The 24,507-nt window shown below is 39.5% G+C and overlaps 1 protein-coding gene across 2 annotated transcripts in view; it reads right to left on the bottom strand.

The window, feature by feature from the left end:
* Positions 1-23,797, bottom strand: part of cadm1b (cell adhesion molecule 1b) — a 151,082-nt gene extending 127,285 nt beyond the window's left edge. For both annotated transcript variants that reach the window (XM_079353696.1, XM_079353697.1), the window contains exon 1: positions 23,667-23,797. In XM_079353696.1, the coding sequence (XP_079209822.1) occupies positions 23,667-23,742 (76 nt within the window). In that variant the 5' untranslated portion in view covers positions 23,743-23,797. The remainder of the gene's footprint in view (positions 1-23,666) is intronic.
* Positions 23,798-24,507: the final 710 nt, after the last annotated feature.

The following is a 24,507-nucleotide window of genomic DNA, read 5'->3' as shown; positions in this document are numbered from 1 at the left end:
TGGCCATATACTGTAGACTTCAACTTTAAAGCTGTACATACAACTAAAACTATTATGTTTCTGGACTCAGTTCTAAGCAGATGACTGTTCAACACGGTCTGGTACTGCTCAAGGTTTCTGCCTGAACATGGTGGATTAACGTTGTGTCTCAGTATATAATATAAAAAAGGGGGTAAAAAAGAGCTCCATCTTGACCAGCTCTTTTTATGACGTGTCTTGATATGACATTTTGTTCTGAATATCAGTGCTCTAAAAATTGACTGATTGAAGGCATGAGAAAAGCCCCTGATAGAGAGAGGTTGGATGGAGTCGTTGGATGGGTTACACCTACAGTTCATGTTGACTGGTTTTTACAGCATCATTTCCTTTTAAGTTACATAGCCCACTTCATTATGTTATATATTATTTAACGCTCACAAAGTAATATGAGCTTCCAAAACCAAATGATATAGGCTTTTTGCAACATGACTTGGGCAAATGGTTTACCAACAGCATTACAGTTGTTTATTCAAGAGTTTGTGTTAATAGTTGTTAAGTTTACTTCAACAAATAGGAACACCCTCTTACCCTCCATTTAATTGATGATCTTCTCCAGCCCTTAAGCTATAACATGCTAATTTCAGTAATATAGTCAAGACGTAGTATAAAGTAAAATAACATACATGCTCTACAAGCGAATGAACTTGTATTTTCTTGTCCCATATTTACATTATAAATAATATTTAATTGCTAGTTTCAGTTCTGTTTCTTTAAGTTGTCCAGAAAGTTGTAGCAGACCAGTGAAATTTCCTACTCATAACATATGGTTTGTTGAGAAAGTAGTTGCATGTGATGTTCAACCCCAAATGGTTTCTTCGCTGACTGCAAATTCAGCGGAAATAAGTGCTAAGATGTGATTTAAGTTTGTAAAGGTCGTTAAGTTTGATCCCGGCCTGCTGACAGATGTGATCAGGTCGCGTACTCTGCTCGAGCTTTAGTCTGACCCAGAAAATTGGACTAAGAATATTCATGTGTGTGTCCTCAAGAGGATTCAGAGACTCTCTCTCTTTCATGACCGTCATCCGACCCTTCCTGTAGCACACATGGGCAAACTGCCACACCATACTGTAAAAATGCTACCAGATGGCCTCCATATCCTCTTACTGGCTGCCTCTGTGGTCACGGGTTAACCGGGTGACGCCCACACTTCAGTATTTTCACTGCGATTGTAGCTGCTGTTTGAGAACACAGACAACACAGCAGCCAGCCTCAACATCCTTGGATAAAAGCAAAAAAAGATAGACTAAGGGAAGGAGAAGATTTTACATTTGTCGCTCTGTATTTTCTTCAGGAAATATACAGCAGATTTCTTAAAGTTTTTAATTCAATCAGAAAGAGATTTATCCGTTTATCCTTTTTTTTTTTCCAAAGATGAATACTGAAGGATCTACATTTCTTCTAGCTTCAGTTTCTGTCTGTTATGTCTTACCATTCTATTTAAGTCCAAAAGCTTAGCATATAATTTTCAGAAAATAAACACCTGGAGAAATTTTATAAAGCCCAGATGGTCATTTGAAAACACTTCCTGCTTTCCTTTATTTATTTCCTAAATCCTAAAACTCTTATTACCACCTGGATGATAAAAATATTCCATCTGTTGCTTTTTAAACCCATCCCAAATCACATATGCTCCCACTCTTTGTGTATATATAAAAAATAAATAAATATTGAACTCAATATTAAGAATTGGAAAGAAACATCTACATATAGATACTAGAAAAGGATTGCAAAAGTTTTAATTGAAGTTCATGTTTCACAACCAGAGCAAACGTACATGACATTTAAAGGCAGGGTAGGTAACTTTCTCCAGATACACTAATGCCCTGACCAAGGTCCGCACTTGGTACACATTGTATAAAACAATAAAGTCTCTATACCCCATGTATGCATGTGCCCACACTCAAAGCATGAGCTAAAATCCGCTTCTGGACCAATGGCGCTAGTGCATGTAAGTGAGGGGCGCAGCTTCTCAGGGAGCAAAGAGAATCGGGGGTTGGTGAATACGGACAACGGAGAGGATGCTACTTTCAAAATCATGCTAGTTTTCGAAAAGTACCTACCCTGCCTTTCAGGCCTACCTCTTTGTTTAATCAAGAATAAGTCCTCTATGGAAAACTATTTCATGTTTGTTTGTTTTTTAATGAGAAACAGAGGAAATTTCACAGAGAAGAGAATTGAATTCTTTGAGGAATCAGAATTTAGTGTTGAACACTGTGAATTAGGGCTGTGCAATTCATCACTATGTTATTGTTATAAAGCTGTTAAACTGTGCTACATTTTCATTGGTGCATCAATATGCATCATTGTGAGTACAGCCGGGTCCACTTAAAATGTAAAAGAAGAGCAGTGAGAAAAACATGAAATCTGTTAATGCATTTAGTCACAGCAATTCAACATATACAGAGCTGTGGAATTCTGAGGGAGAAAACTTAAATTGGTTCAAATATGACTGTGTTCCCAGAGTTGTGATTGTTACTCTGCTTGCATGTGAAGATGGAACGTATTACAAATGAATAATGTGTAAATGTTGCGAATTTGAACCTTTACAGAAAATGAAGAATGGATTTAATGCCATTATTTCTCTTAAGTATGTGTGTGAAAGCACAGGATGGGAAACTTTACAACTTAAGAGGGTCTTTGGGGAAAAAATGTTCGCCATGGCTATGAAAGAATTGTAATTTATTTACAAAGTAAGATTACATTCAATGAGAGGACCAGTTTTCTTTGTTGTACTTTGTGTGGCATTTGAGGGTAACAAACTTGTTCAAACTGCCAGCAGAAATCTGTTTTTGGCACTTACAAATTGTATCCAAAAGTCTTGATTATAAAGTGTCTTTTGCGTCAATGGCAAACATTTAACACAATATCTAATCTGTGTAAGAGGAGCTCTGCAATATGGAAGAAACTGGCAGTGTAATATTTAAGAGGACAAGATGATGGATCTCCTTTTATGAAGTTCCTATATTTGATAGTTGTGCTAAATGGGTTTGTAGCCACTGTTGAGCTGCATTGTTTCCATTGATACCCAATGCAAAAAGACAGTCTGTCTTAAAGATCTCAAAGAGGAACAAATCTAGTCTGAGTGCAGTCTGAAAAAAGCCTCTGTGTGAGCGTAGACAGCGTGGACCTGGTAAGAACCGTGAATGATTATGCTGGTGCTAATAGGGATTCTAATAAAGAAAGAAAGAAAAATAGGCACGGCTTGACCGATGGTGCCTTCGCATTCCATTTTAATCATGATGAATCAGTTATTGAGACACATAACTGTCTTCTTCTGTATTTCAAGAATGGGAAGGTGATCTGCCACGTCTCCACCGGCTCACTTAGCACTGCATTATAAAATATGGATGGGGGAGGATCGTCGGAAGACACACAAAACAAATCTGTGTCTAAACCTAGATAACTGCAAGACAGGAGAATGTGTGACAGAGAGGGAGGCGGCGCAATGAAAGAGAGAATCAAGGCAAGAGGTGAGTATCAAAGCCCTGCCAAGCTTTCCTGTTGTGGTTGGAAAAAAAACAAAAAAAACACTCCTCCCCTCAAGGTTACAAGCAGCCGAGCTCTGTGCGGCAAATGAAATACTCAAGGAAGACATAAGTCTCATTAAGGCCTATAAAGGACATCCCTAATAAAATCCTCAGCCTGACAAGCAGGAGCTCTCCAGTGATGGCTGATTAATTGCTGGTGCAAATGAAAGCATGAGAGATAGCCGAGACTCTGTGGCGGTAATTTATCCTCTCCTGTCCTGTCTCGTCCTCGCTGCCCGGGGGAGATTGCCCGGGAAGACAGGAGATGGAGAGTGGGTGGCTGGTTTGGGGAGGAAGAAAAGCATGTTTCAGTGGCCGGTGAGATCATTTGTTTAGATTTTTTCAGTTATAACAAGCTGTATGGGTTGACATCTGGGAGGAAAAGCTTCACCAGTGGGTCACACTGATAATGATGACTGCAACCCGGTCCGTGAGGAAATATGGCGGTTGAAAGGATGACCCAAAAATACATTGTGGGCAGTCATACATCAAAAAAAGACTGTGCTACTTTGTGACGTCTCACTCTGTAATCCATCAATAACATTGTCTTGATTTATATTTCGTCATTTCGTCATCTCCCTTTTGTCGGAATTCTGTTTGTGATTAATAGAGAGTCTTTCAAAGCCAGGAGGCCATACTTGTCAAACATATGGCTAATGAGTAAGTAATTACGGCGATAAAATGCTTTGATGCTTTGTCTTTAATCATATCTGATTCACAATAAAGGGGATTAATCAGTTGGAAGGAAGGTTTAAAGAATAGACGGGTGCGTTAGGGGTGGCTACAGCCAAGGTTATGAGAGAGACATGGGGGTCCAAGGACAATCTGGGCCAAGATAATGCCCAGCTGGGTCCAGACACACACCTGCCCTCACTCTGTAATAAGTGGAGGAGGAAACAAAGAAGACAAAAGAGACAAAAGGGAACAAAAGATGACATAAACCTAAGGATCCTGCTGTCCATGCTGTGGTTTATTCTGCCCATACAATTCAGAACTTGTTCAGAATAACCTGGTTTAACTTCCAGCCTAGAAACAAGGTGTTGTTTTTCATATTACATTCTGGCATCTTGCACCCCTCTCCTGTTACTATCAGGATCCACAGTTACTACTGAGACGATCATTTCTGTTCCCAGTGTTCAAAGCTGGCAAACAAACATTTCACTGTTTGTTTTGAACTGGTAGACTGTGATTTCCGTAGTCATAGCACCTCAAGTAGAATTACATATTGTGTTAGTCGGTTTGTTTCACTGTTACACTCAGTGTCAGCATGACAAAGGTTTGTGTAATCAGAATAATCTGTGTTTCATCTCGGAAAACAAGGAAGTCAATCCTCTGTTATTGGCAACTCGTGAAAAGACCAGAAACCACCTACAGTATATATTATTCAGAAATTCAATATTTCGACTTCTTTTCTCTGTCTGCTGTTCTCAGCCCCGACAGTAGATCCACTCATGCCAATGACATGCAAAAAAAACATGGCTACGACTATAGCCTGCGTACGTGGGGCGCACAATTTAACTCCTTAACGCACAGTATATATAGTTCACCGGCAGGGAGCTCTTAATCCAAACAATGACAAAAGATGATGTAAAGGCTGACGGGGAATCTTGGGAGTGATTCTCTCTGCTGCTGTAAAATTGAATAAACCTTTAACTTTACTTGAGTTTGTTTGTGTGATCATTATGTCCTGGTGGTCAGAAGACTGTGACTGTAAGAAAAACAATCAGGCACTTTTGTAGCACATCCCTCCTCCCTCCTCTCATTTCCTGTTGTGTCTTTAGTGTGGGCTGCAAGACAAGACAAAAACAGCCTACACAAAAAGAAGCATAGAAAATGTTTGATTGTTGATGTGATATTTGTCTGAAATGCCATAGCGCATGTCAGCGTCTTTCCCATATTTTCACAATCAAAACAGCAGACAAAAGCAGAAATGCAGGTTTCCCCTTTGAATCTGACCAGCAGCTGGTTTCCTTGGCCTGTATAAATGTAGACAGCTGAGTGGCATCTGGACGAATAGCAGAATCAAAGCACTGTCAGAGTCGGCAGTCTAACAAGCTGCTTCAGACTGATTGAAGCCATGAAAAATTCAACTGGCCACATAACTGATACAACAAGTAGGACCTAAAAGAATAAAAAAAAAAAAGAGCCTGAGGAAACATCTCCTAAACCTAACTGGCAGTTTAAGTGACGCTTAACACAACAGCCTGGAAGCGATAGCTTAATAACGGGAAACAGAAGCATCAAACGGCTGTTGAAAAGAGGCTGCCAGACTCATTGTCACTGTCTGCTGGTGGTGCATTCGCCACCGCTCTAACAGGTGATATATCATGTGAACGATCATACAGCCAGCTAGAGTGATGATGATTTAAAAGGCTGGGTGAGAGGAGACAGCTTGTCTGAAAGCCTTGTTTCACTGTGTCCGCGTCCCAGAGTCACCTTCAAATGCAACAACTCTTGACTGAAGGCTTGATGGCTCTCGTAAATAGCGATTGTAATTATGATCCAGCAGCAAACAAACCTCCATTTTTCAGGCCGTTCTGACAAGAGTAAGGGTAAACCGAGTAGGCCTTGCAGACATTTTGCATATCTCGTCTGACTGATGTGTCATTGTGACGGTTTAATACTCCATAATTATGCCATTGTTGATGCCTGATGGCCATGCCCGCTCCGTGCTGGCAATACATGCTGTGAAGAGTGAGATGTTTTGCCGCAAATTGCGTCCACGTTGATGACATAAGAGGTGATGAATATTCGGAGGTGACCTACTCAACACAAAAACAAACATGCAGTTAGTTTGTCTGCTTGTGTTTTTTGAGTGAATTATTAAACATAATTATGCATAATCGCCGGACAAAAACATGTCAGCCATCATACTAATAGTTTGTTTACTGCGGATATATCATCCCAAACTTTACACGGTGCAGAAGCACAAGGTGACAGCATTTCCTTAATAATGTCACTAACACTTACATGATAGCTTGAGAGACAGGTGCTTCCCCCGAGGGCCCGCCAGCTGTCAGTCAACAGTTTGTCAGCCATGGGCTCAATGTGTCATCCAGGTAACCATGAAAGTTCCCTCAGAGCTCGTTTCATCTGCCTGTGCTGCTAATCAACAAGTTCTGAAGTCAGAGAGGAAAACAACTGTTTCTTTATTCTGCAGGAGTGACGTCTGCTGTACATGGCAAAGAGATTAAATACTTCTGTCAAAATCATTCTGTTCACACTTTCCTCCTTTAGAAAATTCAAACCTCTCCACGCGGTATAAAGGTGTCAGTCCCACATGTTGCACCACAGAAATATCATATGCTTTTGCACCGTACCCTTATGAACAATGTCACTCAGGCATTTTCTTCAAGTTTTAAAGCCTGACTGGTGTTTCAATGGAGCTCTGGTGAAGTTGTCTTTTTCTTCTACACGGCTGTGGCGGCAGCTATTGTGGTAGAGAACCATGAAATGTGCTGCCAAACAACTGAAAGAGGACGAGTTGTGAAGAAGAAAAAAAGGAGAGGAAGATGTTCAATGTTTTCTGCTAGAGCGTTTGTGTTTTATTCGCTGCGCGGCTGTACAGACATGTCCAACACAAATATCAACCTACCACTGACTTGCCCCTATCAATAATTTTATCCTAAACATCTACTCAGATCTTTGACTGCCAGACTGTCCAGCCAGCAGAGAGAGCTTTCATTTGAGACAGCTGTGACCGTTAGAGACTCCAGACTGCAGCAGATTTCACTGATAGACCTGAGAGTCGAACAGGGATTAAATGTGCCGCTTTTGTTATGCCTCAGCACTCTTGTCCATATGCAAACCCTCCCGGTCTCTCTCACCCACTCTCTCTCCCTCTCTCTCTCTCTCACCGTGCCGCTAGTCTTGGTTTCAGTGTTGTGTCTTGTGATCAAATAGCTTCTACATGCTGAGGTACTGTAGAAGTAACACAGAACGAAAATAACAGATAAAAACAAATTCCAACTGGTTACTGTCATATATAACATTCATACTAAGACAAAGACAGACAAAGAGGTCGTGATCTCAGTCAGGTTCATCATGTCATGGACTCTGTTTGACATTTCATTGTTATTCAGTCCTGGAGATGATTTTAACACAGTAAAATATATATTCAAAAATAGCTGTGCAATAATCCAGTTTATTAGGGCACCAGTGGCTTTGTGTTAGTTCAGGCACCCTTAGTATGAAAGCTGCAGCCAGAGTTCGAATCTGAGCTTTGGCTCCTTTCTGGCATGTGGGTGTCAGTAGCTCAGCCCATAGGGACTTGGGTTGGGAACCGGACAGTGGGCCCAGAGGGTCTCAGTTTCAATATTTCAACCAAAATAGGGAAATTGGTCTAGTAGCTGGAGAGGTGCCAGACCACTTCTCGAGCACTGCCGAGGTGCAATTGAGCAAGGCACCAAACCCCCACCAGCTCAGGGGGCGCTTCCAGTGGGGGCTGTCGCCGCACTCTGACATCTCTTCAGTAATGCAAGTCCACAGGTCCTGCGTGTGCATGTCTCCTATTCAAGCCTGTGTGTGAGATGTACTTCTAGAATAACAGATTCCGAACCACAATTTCGCCCTCTGGGATTAATAAAGTATATAAAATAAGAAGATAAAAATTAAAAAAAATTCCGCACTCTCTCTTCCATATTTCCAACTCTTATCTTTTGTCCCGTCTTTGCATTAAAGGCATTAAAAGCTCAAAAATAAACATTAAAAAAAACACACAAAAAAAACAGCAAATGTAGAATTCTGTAAGGTGAAAAAACTGCTGAGTGGAGGAAGTAAACTTCTCTCTGTGACCTCCATGTTCATCAGCCTCCATGTGATGGATAACACTTTCAATCTGAGTGTGAAAGTTGAAATCCACCATGCCAAAATCGGTACACAAAAATACACCATGAATTGTTGCGTTTGACACTTAAAATCAGGGTCACAAACCCCTAGACACGCCAAAGCTTAATTTAATGCAACATCTTCGTTTTTAACCATGGAAATGAACATGTTAGCATTTATGATGGAACGATTTTAATTATGAAAAGGGCACATTTATCTTTCAAATAAATTAGGTGTGTCTGTCATTAAATTACACAATTATTAGAATGCTAATGTTGCTTGTAAACATGTTGAGCCAGTATACACAGTGCATTATATGCACATAAAAATAAGGGAGCACTGATTCCTCCAACGCCTCATTTTGAGCCAGGAAAAAAAAACCCAAATATGACCTGTTAATAGGACCACAGATATAAATCTGCCTTAAGCTAAGCTGGTACATTTAAAAAAAGAAGACATCTACTTTTATCGGTGAATCATAGAATACAGTATATCTCATTCCTGCAGGATTTATCAGGAGCTAATCAGCAGATGGTTTGCTCACATCTATGACTGGCAGCATGGAGAACCTGCTAGTCTGCAGCCTCAAACTTCTCCGTTTGACCACAGTCTGGTGGTTTTGTTCATAAAAAAAAGGTGTTGTATCATGTGTTTATAAGGGAGTTAAAGATGTACTGGCATGAGGCTTGTGCTTCAGTTTTGAAGATATACCGACTGTTTCTTCCTGATTCCAGTCTGCATACTCAGTTTATCCAACCATCTCCTCACCAGCGAAATTGGAGCGCTATCAGTCTTCTCAAATTCAAAATGAGAATATTGCCCAAAATGTCGAGCTTTTCCAAGAAAGTAAAGAGTTTTTTCATTTTTATTTTAACCAAGGTTTTAAAGATAAAGGCTGTTAAAAAAAATGACTCATCAGGATGGCCTGATGTCAAAGACTCAATTAAAAAGGGTTTTTCCCTGCTTCATCAAGTCCAATTGGATTTGGCGCGAGGATGCTTTTCGTTCAATCAGTTGGGAATGAAAAGACAAGGTTGTGCTGTGGTTAAAACAAAGAGTAGGTCTTTGCATTCTGGCAAAGATAAATATTTTATTTCCGAGTAAACACTATTGAAGTTGAAAGTAATCAACAGAATCTAGTTTTGATCGATCCAGCGTCACAGACATGTGACATAGAGTAAGGGTAATAAAGGGTAATAAACTTTGACCTTAATAAGCCGAGGCACAGAAAAAAATACTGCAAATTAATTTTGTAGTCCTGAGTCCCTAACAACACATTCCAACCTTGAGATTGGACAAAGAGAAGGACAAAAGCTGCTTTCCAGCGCCGTAATACGTACATGAAGCGGAGGGCTGAGATCTGTGTGAATGCCAGCTTCACATAGAAACATGTTGGAGCCACTGGCAGCCTTGACTGAAGTCACTGAAGAGACATCTGTTGAAAAACATCCGCTTTGTTCTCGTCAATATTCAATCTTACACGTTTTTGCTGCGACAAATGGAGGTTTTACACTTTAGAACTGGAGAATTTAAACTTTAGGACATCAGTAATTTATATTTAGAGTTAAAAAAGTAGCTTTACCTTTCTGTCCTCATTTATATGCCTTTGCTGTTTAAAATGTTCAATGATCAACTCTCAAATGTTGCATGCAAGATACAGTGAGGACCGTGACCGTGAGTCCGTCGGGTACTGAAAAAAGCAAAAACAATTTGTCCAAAAATTAGACGTTATGTCATGTCTCATTTACAATTCTATAAAGTTGGCCCCTGCTTTTTCCCCACTTGAAAAATACAATAACATTATCATATGTAAGTTATTGTTCAGTTACTCCCTATACAGCACCAACAAACAAAATACCAAGGCTCAAAATAAGACAAGAGGAAAGACTCAAAATCAATGTCAGGATCTACATTTATGACTGAATTAATTAAGTGTTAAACTCCTTTTGTTTCTTGTCTGTTTAAATTATATAGATAATAGATAATTGTAAAAATACTATAGTACTTGTTCAGGCCAGCTGTGCTCCGATTTGAAGGTGTTAATATGAATCGCAGACGAGTTTCCTTTTAGCTCTTTCAAATAAAGGTGCAATCAAGACTTCAAGTAGTCCAATGTCAACTTCTCAATTCAGAGTTTCAGTCCCGGTCGTCACAAAAATACTTTTCTGTTCCCTTTATAATAAGCAAAACTTTATTTCTTTCGAAGATATACAGGGATAAAATGAAAGCACGGCTTGCACACTGAAGGGTTATAAAAGAAAAAATCCTGGCTGATTTAAAATAGGCTTCGGTTCATCGCTGAGATGATTTAGTGCCGTATTTATCCATAGATGTTTTGATATTTTTGTGTTCTCTACAATATGAAAACTTCCAGCAGCTCCTACACAAATATCTGACGCCTAAACACGAGCTATACACGAGGCTGCTCTCTGATGATTCCAATAATTCAAACTCCTCTCTTCAAATGGAACATTTTGATGGATTATGCAGTGTCAACCTTCAGCGCACTGAGCACATTTGAATAAATGTAGATTTGAGATTTACTGAAAGATGAGGCCAACGTGTCAGCATGATACACAACTGCATGCAAATACTCTCTGCTTTGAAGCTGGAGCACTTCAAATATTTAGTGAGGAATTTTACAAAACTTCAAACTCCAAAAATTATTTTCAGGCTCACTTGATTTATTCCGGTTTTGGTCGCACCACATATTGCATTGTGTCATTTTTGCGCTGACGGGCAGTAGTGACATTAATAGCAGTCTGGTCTGTGCGCTGATTTCTATTGTATAAACTGTCCTCATTACAGAAAAAGTTTTCGATTTCCATCATGTAAAAAAAAAACTCAATGAAAAGAATTTTAAATGTGAAGAGGTTTAGTTCAATTGGCCTTGAACGTTCAATTTAAAAAGGCAGGAAGATAAAAAAAAAAGACAATTTGTGCACTCAGTGAGAAACAATCAGAGTAAATCTTAGAAGATGTGACATTTGGGCACAAGTGACAAAAAGAAATCATGTACAACAAGCTCATTACACATGCATGCCATTTGACAACCCTTAAGTCTACTGATATTTGAAGCAGAATAATCCACGTCGTGCAGGTCCGGCCTACTTATTCATGCACACATCGCGTTTCTCCCAGGCTCGGGGAAATCAGCTTTAGCCTTTGTCACACTCATACTTCCCTGCCCTCTCTAACTACGCTATCTCCCTGCCTGTTCAAGCAAAACTTTATGCTAAGTAAATCATTTACATCTCCCAAGCAGCCCATCTGCATTTTCCAATAAAACTCTAAATTGATGGATGTCATCTTAGTGCTCACAGGCAATAACTCCTGCTGCTTTGGAAATAACAATATGTGTTGGCTTTTATGAGGTCTAGACATGCTATTCTTTTTTAATGACATCCCTAGGCCAGCCCTGTTTACATTTAATGAAATCTGTTTAAAAGAGCAGCTCTTTCACCTCAAATGTTTTCCCCTTGACTTAAACTAACAAAAGTCTGTTTTAGGCTCTGAGCTAAGTAAATATATTTTGTCTCATATTTCTAACCAGTTTTTTTCTGGTATCAAACATATTTATACTAAATATTCAAATTCATCAAAGACGAATGCCAACCAACCACTTTATTCATGCTGCTGATAACCATCTAACTCAGATTTGCGCTGAAAAATAAGCAAATAAGTGGAATGAATGCTTGTCAAATGTAGTTTATCATTTTAATTTATATAAAAATGACAGCGGCCATCTAATCTTCAGGAAGAAATGGCAAAACAATCTCTGTTTTTAACTGTCAGGTTAAAATGGCACTGTCCCTGAGGAGTGGTAGGTTGGTGAGCCTCATCTATGGAGACTGCTTCTCCAAGTGGCTCAAGGTTCCAACCCGACCTTCTGCTCCTTTCCCACGTCATTCCTCTATCTCTATCTCTCTGTTAATAATTTAGGCATAAAAGCCCACAATAAATCTTAGAAAAAAGGACAATGTCTCTTAGCCATTTTTTGTATACAAAAATGGGATCACAGAGCCATACAAAACCTGTACATGGTTTCATGATTGTACAGGTAGTTTAAGGCCCTCAAGAACAACTTCCTATTTCATAATTTAAAAAATGACAAGGTTTTGATTTTTTCTCTTTTGATTTTTTTACCTAGATTCATGATGATGATTATTATTATTATAAGAACCTATCAAATAGATTATGGTGAGTCTGTGTGCATCATATGCCCAGCTGCTAGACTAGCAGTAAAACATTGTGGTAGCATTAAAAGGGTGATTTCAAGTAATTACCTTGTTTATGACTCACAAATAATGACAATCTTGTTCATAAAGCACAGTGCCTCAAGGGAATAAGAGTGCAAGTTGTGCTTTGTGTTGTGGCTGCATGAATACTAGATCTCTTGAGTAAATGGCCCAGACTTATTTACATGTACATCCGCTGTACCTTCATTAAGCAGACTGACAGCTCTCACAAGAGAGCGAGCAACACTGGAAAAAGTTTTTAAAAAATCCATACATGATTCATACGCAACATGAGCACACAGAGGTTAAGCTGTGTCTGTACATTTCACTTCGTACTGTTCCCATGTGTCGTTTATGCGCACACTGCAAGAAGTCAGACATGTGCAGACTTTTTTTGCAAACTCGCTTTTGTGCTAACGAGCGCTGCCATGTGTTCTGCCTCGGAGGTTTATAGAGAAACCAATTGGAATGCAGTTTTACGATCACCAATTACATTTATGCGAGTATCATTGGATGTTGGAACTAAATGAGGGCCTGATTGCAGAAAGAGCACTGAATGCAGAGAGACTTTTCTTGCACCGTCAGCTTGTGTATACTGTCGACAAAAATAAAGGGCCTTGCTGCTCAGAAGCTGTCACTTCTTAACTTGCAATAAGTGTGTACTGAGCTGCAGAAGTGCCAATGTTCTGTCATTTAGCTGACCTTTCCCATGCACACATTTTATCTTTCTGCTTCTTCCGAGTTTGTCATGAATAGTGCTGCTTTAGCATCTAATACAGACATTCACTACAGAGACAGCAAGCACTGGAGCTGCCAACAAGAGTAGCTCGAAATTCTTAAGAGAAGGGACAGTTTAGGGATAAATGCCCATCATACTTGGGAAATCAGGGAAAACTACATTTAACATGGATGTGAAGCTGAAAGGCATTTATGTCTTGATTTAAAAAAAAAAAGATTTCCAAAAAGTAACAATTTTAACAATCGCAAAGAGGACTTGTAGTTAAGTGTGATTTGGCTCTTCCTGTTAAACTTTTTTGTATGATAGTTTCTCTCCTAAACTGTCTTTTTGTCGCTGTGCTTGTTTGGTGCATCTGTTGTTCAGTTTTATGTATTTTAAAGGCCCATTAAGGGACCAGCATTGCAAATGAACTCTGGCTGTAAATATGTATGGCACAGGTTTTCTTGCACCACACTTGTCTCTTAACAAATAAATGATTTATCATTTCAGTTATTATACAGAATAATAACAAACATTATGTCATAATAGACAGAATGTGTGTTGTTGGTGGGTGTGGTCTTTTACAATTAAACACAAAACTTCAGAGCGGATCATCAAAGCAGCGTCAGAAAATAGTTTGCTGGAGAATATATTTATATATGCAAATATGACTCATTTTTTTCTTCTTTCGGAGAGTTGTTACACTGGTGGAACAAAGAACAAAGCACAGATGAAAGAATTAACTCGGAGTGAAAATCTGACATGTGGAATCGGCTTATCTTGACAAATGAATAGCATTAATGAAGGTCTGCCACTGAGATCTGTCCAATGTGAGTACTTTTAACAGCAGAACTGTTTATTTTTTCCATATACGTTCGAACAGATTTAATAAGGAAGTTATAAAGTGGTGTAGAGACAAAGGAAACAAAAAAAAACCCCATCAACTCACATAATGATTAAGAAAAATGTTGCATTGTTGACTCCATTAAGGCCCACAGCTCATTAACAGAGATTCAACAAACCCCATCACTTCTACTAAACCCAGTGGGGGGAAAACAGAAGAGAGAGGAGAGAATAACAATAAATACAGAAATTCCCAAAGGAAGCAAAAACAAAAGTTAAATACAATATTATTGGATTAATGAAGAAAGAAGGAGAATCAAAAGTTTGACATTAAACTGCTTTAAATGCTGCTTTGGTTGTAACTTTTGTTCCCCTCTTGAAGTCTGAATTCATCACAATTAATAAGTACAATTATTTATTATGTACAAGCATGCCTTTTTACTTAGAATGTATTCATTTTAATTGTTGGGTGGAGCACGAATGATGATTAGCTTAACACCATTTTGGTGTTGGATGCAGTCAAATGAATCTAAAACTACCTTCAGATTAAGTAAAGGCAAACAAGTGGTGATATTTTTTCATGCATATTTTGAATTCATTTTCATGTCTTAAACAAAGAAAAAGGTTAGCAGTTGAGCTTATATGAGGTCTTACTTTAGTAACAAACAGTCCTGTCATAAATTTAGCCACTTCATTGCAAAAATGGAAAGACAGTTTTGCTTGCCGTTAAAGGCTCTGCTCAAATGGTGCTCCCTGGGTTAGCTGAGCAGCATAGCACATCTTTCCAGGGAGCACAGAGCTGAACCCCTGCAAGGGTGAACCAAAGGCTTGAGGCAGAAAGCGGGCGGCTGAGGTAGTGGAGGCAAAGCCTTGCCAGCAGCAGCGGAGTGTGTGCAACATTGATGCAGCCGAGGTCAGTGGGATGGAAGTTGTGTTTAAATGGACTGCCTTGACGAGAATGAGCTGTGATTTGTGTATTGGTAATTAGAAGCAATTAGAGCTGGGGTGTATGACTTCCATGATTTGCATGAACTAACGCAAAGCTTCACTAAATACCAATATTAAACAATGTCATAGCACATTGACTTTTTTCTTTATTTTTGTGCAGGCATGATGGCTGCCACTCCATGTACAGCATTTAAATAACGCATTCAATCACCAAAGCCATCAACAAAGCCAGACTAAACCCTAGATAAAAAGATAATAACACAAGTGTGAGTAACTGAGAATCAAGAATAGCCTAGCAGTTATGTTGCGTGCCCCATGTACAGAAAAAACTGTGAAATTGAAAGGTTTTGTCATGGTAAGCACAGAACTGAAAAGCTGTTGTGCTGTAAACTCAACATCTGAACCTCAGCTGATGGTTTGCCAGCACGAGGTTTAGCCACTTCCCTTGTTAGCTGCAGACCGACAGCTATTTGGGAGCAAATGGATCAAGGCCATATTTCCCCCTGAATACATTTCCCTGTCATCGCAGATGTAAACAATGTGTCTTTGAGTTTCCCTCTTTCATTAGCTCTATTGCCTCCCATGTCGCTCTGCAGTGCAATGTCTCAAGTATGAGCAGTAATCAATAGGCTATGGTTTGGGTGAATGAGTCTCAGTGTTCGCTTTGCACACTGTTGATCAGCCTGACAATGACAGATTATAGGGCTGTATCTGAGAGTAATTAAGATGGGTCTATTGTCTCGCTGATAACTCAAGATCATGATGCCCCTGAGGCAGAAAGTACCAACCTGTCAGACAGCAGCGCCCTTCTGTAAACACCTTGAAAATGTTCTGATGATTCACCTTGAGAGGCAGCTCTGCATCTACTGCCAATCCTCAAACAATTATTTTATCTTTTATGTTCTTAAAAGTAATACTTCTAGGGCTTTCCTTAAAATATCTCTCAAGCTCTCCATTTAGATTATTAACTATTACCTGGAGTAAATTAGGATTTGAAAGAGCCATTTGTCTAAAATCATACTGGATCAATACAAAGCAAAATTTGTTTTCTATTTTTCCAATATCCCAATCCAGTTTAAGATGTAGCGTTTTTTGTTTTGTTTTGTTCTTTTCTGTTTTTTTCTTGTGTGGAGTTGACTGAAAGTGGATATAACTCTAAATGTTCAGCTCATAACAAGCAGCAAGGTGAAATGAATTCATAGCTAGTGATGTATTAATACAAAAAAACTCATTTGGCTCATTTTACTGTGTTTAATGCATACAAAAAAATCTAACAGTAAAACCAGCACTTAGGCCTGTTATGAGGAGTACTATGCCAGACTATTTCTAGATCAGGACCTTCTCTGTCTGGGTTATAAGATAAAAAAAAAAAAAAAAAGTAACTTTGTGATCTAAAGAAGAGCTCTCGGCAGAATTTCTTTTGTCAGAAGTTTTCCTGTTTGCACTTTTTAAGCTAAACTAGGCTAACCGGCTTGGTATCTTTCCATTTACCTCTCAGCATGAACACTTAAACATACTTATGAAAATGTTAAACTATTCGTCCAGTGTTCTATAATTCTTAGTGTTATGATTTTGGCTTGCATTCATCTTATGGTGAATGTCATATAATGCTCCTCTATGTTTTCATAAACATTAAAGACATTTAAAAAATGCACATTCAATGTAAATATGGATATTAAAATCAGGTCTTCTCCATAAAAACAGCCAAAGCAGCAATTCTAACAAACAAACAATACATTATTCCATCTTTAAAAACTACTTAATTGTATGTTTTTTTTATATTTTCGCTATATTATGTCACTTAAAAGTGTTGAGTGTGTGGATTTTTGGCCGTTGGTCCGACTACACCGGCAATTCCTCTCTTAAAATGATGGATCAGTTTGTTAAAAAGTTAATATTTCATTCAAAGTTGGCCATTCTCACTGAGGTATTCATTACTTCAGTGCTTCTGCCTGAATACATTATTTTATGAGTTTACAGTATTGTTCAAATAAAAGTGGAGGAGCATTAGCATGCAATGGAGGCTTTGCTGAAAAGAAACATAGAAAGTCGAAAGGACCAGGCTATTCTAATGTTGTCCCCGAGTCTCTCGCTCCATCTTGCTGTGTAAGGAAATAATATTTCATTCAGGCTGCATAAATGCATTTGCAAACAGCTCTCTGACAAGAAAGGAAGGGAGTGATTCCAGGAGGCTGTTAAGCAGGTACAGTACTTATCCTTATGTGATAGAAAAAAAGCTGGGGAAATTAGATTTTTTAAAAGTATTTTTTACAGCATCAGCATCACATTGCCTTTCTATAAGCAATGCCAAATGTATTAATTAGTGTGGTGTTTGCATTCTGTTGGCACCGACTTGTTCAACGTCCGTGTACTTTGGATTTTCTGCAGCGGCATTGCATTACCTCCACCTGTGTGCAGCTGCTTACACAGGACTCTAGGTACACAGTCTTTATTTTATCTGGCCGAGATCTGCCCAAACAAGCCCAGAGAGGAGATAGAGAAACACCGCTGCTTTCCTGTTATCTGCTCCTGAGATGCCACCAAGAGAGAGAAGAAAAAAAAGCTCTCGCCTTCAGATTTCCATGTGAATGAAAGGCTTGCCATCAATCCACAGTGGACACGGCAGATTGGATTTGGTCCAAAAGGGGGCTGGGGATGGCCAAACAGCCCCCAACTCAATATCTCTAAAGGTGACCAAAACAACAGACTTTATAATGATAAGCCCTCTCCTCGTAAACCAGACAAACACTGCGCAGAGCAAAAGAACCTTTTCCATTTCAATTCGAGCAGTGGATTAGAGAGAGCTCGATAACTGGATTTATTGATCAGAGGTTCAGTCTTCTTTCTCAGAAAGAGTCTTTTCTCATCCCCATTGATCAGCTATTATTTAGTCTTAATGTTGTGACTTGTGCTCTGATACTTATCTAATCTTGAAAGACTCCTACTGTTTAATGTTTTGTTCAAATAGCAGATGGAAGAAAGATTTGGTAAAATTATTGAGATGACTCTTTCTGACAAGGTAAAAATGGCAGCCAAATGTGAACATACATAGGTCATATGCCTGATGTTTACATGCCTTTAAATAAATTAGAAAAACTCAGAATCAGAAAGACTGCTCTTGAGCTCTGAGCTGAAAGTTAACGTTTTCATGTTGTAACATTTACTACTACCATCACAATGCTTTCAACAAGATTAACTATACCTACAGGAACAGATGGCGAGAAAGTGTATCATTATTTTCAGCACCAGGAAGCAGTTCTGCTAAAATAAAAATATATCAGTATACAATTGCCACTAACAACTAAGGATGTTCCTAGCTGACTCCTTTCCTATTCCGTTATTTCACTTTTTTTTTTTTAATTGGAAATATTTTTTGGGATTTTATTTGAATAGATAGGACAGTGGATAGAGTCAGAAATCAAGCAAAAAGAGAGTGGGGAATGGCATGGGGGAAAGGTGCCACATATCGGATTCAAACCCGGGCCGCCCACTTGGAGGACCATAGCCTCCGTACATGAGGCTCGCGCATAAAACACTACGCTACAGGCGCCCCGTTAAAGCACATCACAAGATTGTGTGATGTAAGGAGCAGAGGAGCATGCAGCACTGAGAGTGACTCAGCTGTAGATGGATTTTCCCACCAGTCAGTGCAACTTGATTTTGAAAATCTGAAACACTGGAGAAATATCTGAGGAAAAATGTGGTCTCTAATAAGGCGCCAATAGCCCTACATTAAATAATTAATGAAATGGTAACTTTTTGCCAGTGTGATGAAAAATATTGTGGATGAGGATGATCTTCAAAACTTTTCCCAAAATCTCCCAGGACATACATTCAGGATGTCAATATGTTTAAGATATAGTTTGAATCATGTTGAGCTCTTGTTTTATAAAGCATATCTGCCCAATAGATGTCTTCAATTAGAAAGTACAGTGCTTCTAATGCTCCAAAGCCTTAATGGAGGCTCTGTAATTGCTCCATCACCCGTACTAATGTGCACTCTCTGCCCTTTTCCAAACAAAAACATTAGATTTGCTGTTTTTTTTTTTCCTTCATTGTGGGCTTGATTGTCATTGCTAAGCACGGTATCCAATAAAGTGAGGTCTCTCAAAATTCAGGGAACACAGAGAACAATGTCATATTCATCAGCGGAGACATCAGTTCTCCCCCTCATTACCAGAGCAGCGTCATGAATGGAAGCTTCTGTCCTCACCGTCATGAAAGAACCTGTCTTCTGTCAGTTTCTCCTAATTGACTGTTTACTACATTTCCACACAGACGAATGGACAGAGACACCTATTTCTGATCTTCAGTGATCGGGAGCCTAGAAGAAGAAAAAAAAATTCTCTTATTTTTTAAAACATCTTTCAAAGTGATAAAAATGTCTAAAGCAGTGCTCCTGTGACCTCGACAAAACTAGCAGATACAGTGTTTACTCCAAGGTCCCACTATGTGGAGAAAAACCCTTGTATCAAGCACCCAAGGTGATGTTCCTGAGAGGAGATTGGACCCTTTCAAAAGCAAAAAAAAGTGTATTAAGTCAAGGATAAAAAGAGAGTTTTCTTTTTTTCCCCACCAACATTGAGCTCCACAACCAACTTCTCTCAGGCTAGCTTGCTGCAGCCTTTGACCTGTATGGACAAACACTAATCTGCTATTCACTTACAACTGCAAGGACCCTCTGCTTTCACATCCTGTTCATAAGAAATCTCAAAAAGTGAAAAGCATGATTGCGGTAATGGTTTGAATACATTCAATTTACCAGCAAGACCTTCACAACTGCACACACAAAAAAGCAGAAAACCCAGAGGCCGGAGGTGTGCAAAGATATCCACATGGCCTCCATTGTTACATCTGAAACCAGTGGCTAAATTCCTTTCCATGCATCAGCTGCCAATTCTCTGCAAGTCCCTCGCTTTTTAACGGTATGATTAGCTGCCACCACATAAAGTAGTGCCATGCATTATCTTGCAATTAGAGTGGGGCTTATTAAGCAGAGTTTAATGTAAATTTAATGAGCAATAAATTCAATTTCTTTAAATAGAAGAGTTTATTATTCTTACAAATGATGTACTGCGCTGATCTCAATGTACAGGCGATGAAATACTTCACGAGCGGAGCACATATGAATGGGCCATTAAGTGGGGTATTAAATTTATCCTGAAACAGAGTACAGCCCGGTTAGAGCTATTTTACACAGATGGAGGATAGAGATGGCTTTGGTTTGCTACAGGGGGAGTGCCGATGTGCTGTAACAATTACATTATTAATTCATTCCTATATCTGGATCCCAAAAACACAAATGTCCTATTTTCTCTACCTCGTGTAACGGTAAACGTTGAAGTTTGACTGAAATATGACCTCAGCGTTCAGAAATAGGATTTTATTTTTGACATATTATAGATTTTTAGTTATTCACACATGTTTTTGTCACAATTGCACACAACCTCTGAAAAAGAGCCCAAAGTTCTCAGGATTAGCAATAAAGCCTAATTCTTGACTCTTTAATCTGGAGTCCTGCCAGCCCTTTTAACATACAGTAACTATACAAACAAAAACAAAAAATCTGTATCTGCACTGGTGGTCTGGGTTGATTTTTCTGTCCCTGGCTAAGCATTTAGGAATGAAACCAAATCACAAGACTTAAAGTGATGAAACAAATAATGATTTTATATACACATACAGAAATTATAAACTTAATACAAACAAGAGACAAAATAAGACCAAACAGTAAAAGGATTATTCTAACAATCAGTCAGTGCTCATACAGTTTCAGCTACTCTTTGACGTCTGTCTTAAAAACCTGGAACTCCGTCAGGTTTTTAATTTCAGATGGTAATGTGTTCCTCTTACTGAAAAAGATGATTGACCAAATGTAGTTCTACGTTTTGGTGCTGAAAAGTCTCCACCTGATCTGACTGTAAAAAATAAAAATTAAAAATAAAAAGTTTACAAAACTGTCAAAACTCAGTATATTGTATTTAAATGAGGCAATGGTGCCACCTGACTGATTTCTGATCCATTATTTTAATGTCTCACAAAACTTAATGTCTCTCACACAAACGCAAAAAGTAAACCTTAATTGGCATCTGCATTGCACCGGCATTAAAAACAACTCCAATGAAAACCTCTGCAACATGATGAGATGCTCAGAGTTACATGGCCTTAAAGAAAGATTTAGCGTGACACCAAAAATCAATCAAGGTTTCAATTTAACTTGAATTTCAAACTTTTTTCATCGCTTAACCAAATCGTTTTTTCACTTTAAAACTCAACAAACATTAACATACGAGTCACAAAACAGAGTATCCTGTGTGCCTTTGTATGGGATGCTAAGGACCAGGGAAGGTGCATCAGTATTCAAACACCTGGGATGAGAACACATTGGCACCACTGACAAAAAAGAAAGAAAAAGGTAACTGAGGAAATAAACACTTCCAACCACCAGAACACACACACAGTGCAGGCAACCCAAATTGAGGGCAGAGCAGCACTCTGTTCGCAGATTTGAGCGGTATCTGTTTCAAAGCCAGAGCCCACCGTAAGCAGCAAGAGATCTTCAATTACTCATCGAGTCACGTGCCAGCTGGCAACCAAGAGACCCGTAACAACTGTACGTTTCCTTTTGTTTCTCTGAGATGCCGTCCTTCAGCGGCGCCTTGAGGCTGCATGACAGCTTGTATTGATCCACTTCAACATCACTCAGCCCTGACGAATGACTGTAAGCTGGCACAGAGCAGGATTATGCAACCTTCTGAAATTTGACCATCTGATCTGCTACAACAGGCCGAGCCCTGGGAGAAGCAGGGGAGCGGAGCACTGTTAGACAGATTCTTTGTGTTCAGATGCAAAGTGTTTCAGGGTTTCATAACAGGATGCACAGAAGAGAGGTGTCACTTCTTCTACATGCTTAAAGAATAACAAACCCAAATCGTTCTTTTATTAGCCCGCTCTCCTCTGTATTCCTTGACTAGACTAAACTGCACTAGTGTCAAGCGGCATCTAGTTAGTGGGACTCTTCCCCTCTCAGCAGACAAATCGGATTCTGGAACATTAACAAAGAAAAATTGGAGGCTGTCAAAAAGCAGATTGTCAGCACTTCACAAAACAACAGCCAGGGCCCTTCCTTTCTTTGCTTCAGGCAGCATCTGGCACAAACACAAACAAACAAATGAAAAACCTGAGGTCAGATCATCATCTCCTGTTTGGGGATTTCAAATGCTGCATCACTTTTACTGAAGGTGCACCTCTCTGTGCTCTGAGCTTGAGGTTATTGAGCATTCAAGATGGATTCTTTTATTTGACTGTGAGTTTACAAGTGTGACAGGGAGATTCAAGACAATGCTGTGAATGTCATTCAACTGCTATTCAACGCCAGTCGTAATAAATTCAACAACTGGGAAATAAAAGCAGGAAGCGAGTGGAGCAGGTTACAAATCTTACACTCACTACACAGACTCGAACAAACACACATCAGACCTGTTGATGGCTGATGCAGATACCACTATTGTAAGCTACACTGCTTGGCATCGAGAAGAGAAATGAAACCGCCAGGAAGTCTCAACTCAAGGAAGTATATCACAACTGTTGCGTGCCGTTTTTTGTTTTTTGTTATAACCCGGACGATTAACAACACATATCCCTCTTCCTCACTGGGAGGGATTTAAAGCGGCTGCAAAGTGACATTTAACCGCTTCACGTGCGTCAGTTATTGACAGCAGAAACGTTTTCCAGGAGGAAAAAAAAAAAAAAATGAGGGAGAAACACTGATGCATGCAACTGATGCAACTGGCGAGAGATAACAGAGAGGGAAAATGCAATGCTCCTGATTTATCATGCAGCAGATTTACATCTCTGACGGGAGGAGAAGTGAAGACTGCGGACTGGAACGCACACACACACACACACACACACACACACACACACACACACACTCTGCTATCGGAGGCTGCGGTTGTGCGGACAGAGGACACTGCGAGACTAGAGCTGCAATGCGTGTTTTTGCTCCAAACATGCACGTGAAGCTCACACTTAAGTCATTTCATGTCATTGCTGATGAGTTACGAATATTATGCGGAATCATCACTAATGTAAAGGAGTGCGTTTGAGTCGTGTTGTGTCATATAAGATGCACGTGTGCAAGGCTTTTAACTTGTCCTTTAGGTTATACTGTAAGTACATTTCACACGATTATTCCCGGTGATATACTTTAACTGCGCATTTGCAATTGTGAAGCATTAACATTACTTTTTTACAGCGGTACTTCGTAGCTTATAACGTAGTAAAAAATACAATAAATGTGCGTTAAAACCGCGAGATAAAAAGCCCATCAGTCCCTAGAACCAGCGTGGAAATTGTGGAGTCCAAAGCGATAGAAAGTGATGCTGAGATTTGTAAGGAAGCTTGTGCGCATCCAGCGCGCAAACGCACCACAACTTCTACCCGCTATACCATCCCGGCTTTACGCTTTGGAAAGAGGAGGAAATACTGAATCCCAGACCCTAAAATAAAGCCTTAAACTCTTACCTTTTTGCAGAAACGCCGCCAAAATCACGAAAACAGAGAGAGAAATAGCGAGAGATCCGCTCCCCGTGATCGCCATGTTGGACACCTGCTTGAGACTGGCGGCGCTAAATCACCTAGAGACGGCCATGGGATGAAAATGTAGACACATGGGAGGAGGAGGAGGAGGAGGAGGAGGAGGAGGGAGGGAGGGCTCAAGCAGGGAGCTTGCGATCATATTGGGCTGCATTATGTTGCAATGACATCTAGGCCTATAAAATGATATAGGAATATTACAGCGGCATTGGGAAGAAGAAAAAAAAGAAATGTCAGAAGTGTAATAGATTGCCACTGAGCACTAAAGACGCGCAATAATTCCCACTAGGAGTGTATAAGGAATATTACAGTGATACCATGGGAAGAGTAAAATACACTGGAGCGCGGTGAGGTAACTATAAACTCACCACCGAGAACCACACACACTTTACAGCAATATTAGAGCCATTTTATTTTACAGTTATAGGCTGTTAGCTCATTGAAGTGAGACCAACCTACACTCACCTCGCTGCACTGAGGTTTTTTTACAGCTTGAGCACAAATAATTCTGTGATGAAACCGCATTTAGTTTGTGTTTATTATATAGTTGTGGGGCCAATATCGATGTAAAGGTGCCGTTTGTTAAATAGAGTGTGTATTACACTCACTTTGAGGCTGCAGGTAAAGAAAAGGTGCGCCGATTTCACACGCGTCTAAAACACATGTGCACTTGCTCAGTTCAACAGTAACAGGTATACAGGGTTTGGTGGTATTTGGAAAATAAGGGAGATCAAGGGAGACTTGATTTCCTTGAAGGTATGGTCAGTAA

Source organism: Symphodus melops (assembly GCF_947650265.1).
Source record: "Symphodus melops genome assembly, chromosome: 10".
NCBI lineage: Eukaryota > Metazoa > Chordata > Actinopteri > Labriformes > Labridae > Symphodus > Symphodus melops.
This window is presented reverse-complemented; position numbering and strand designations above follow the sequence as displayed.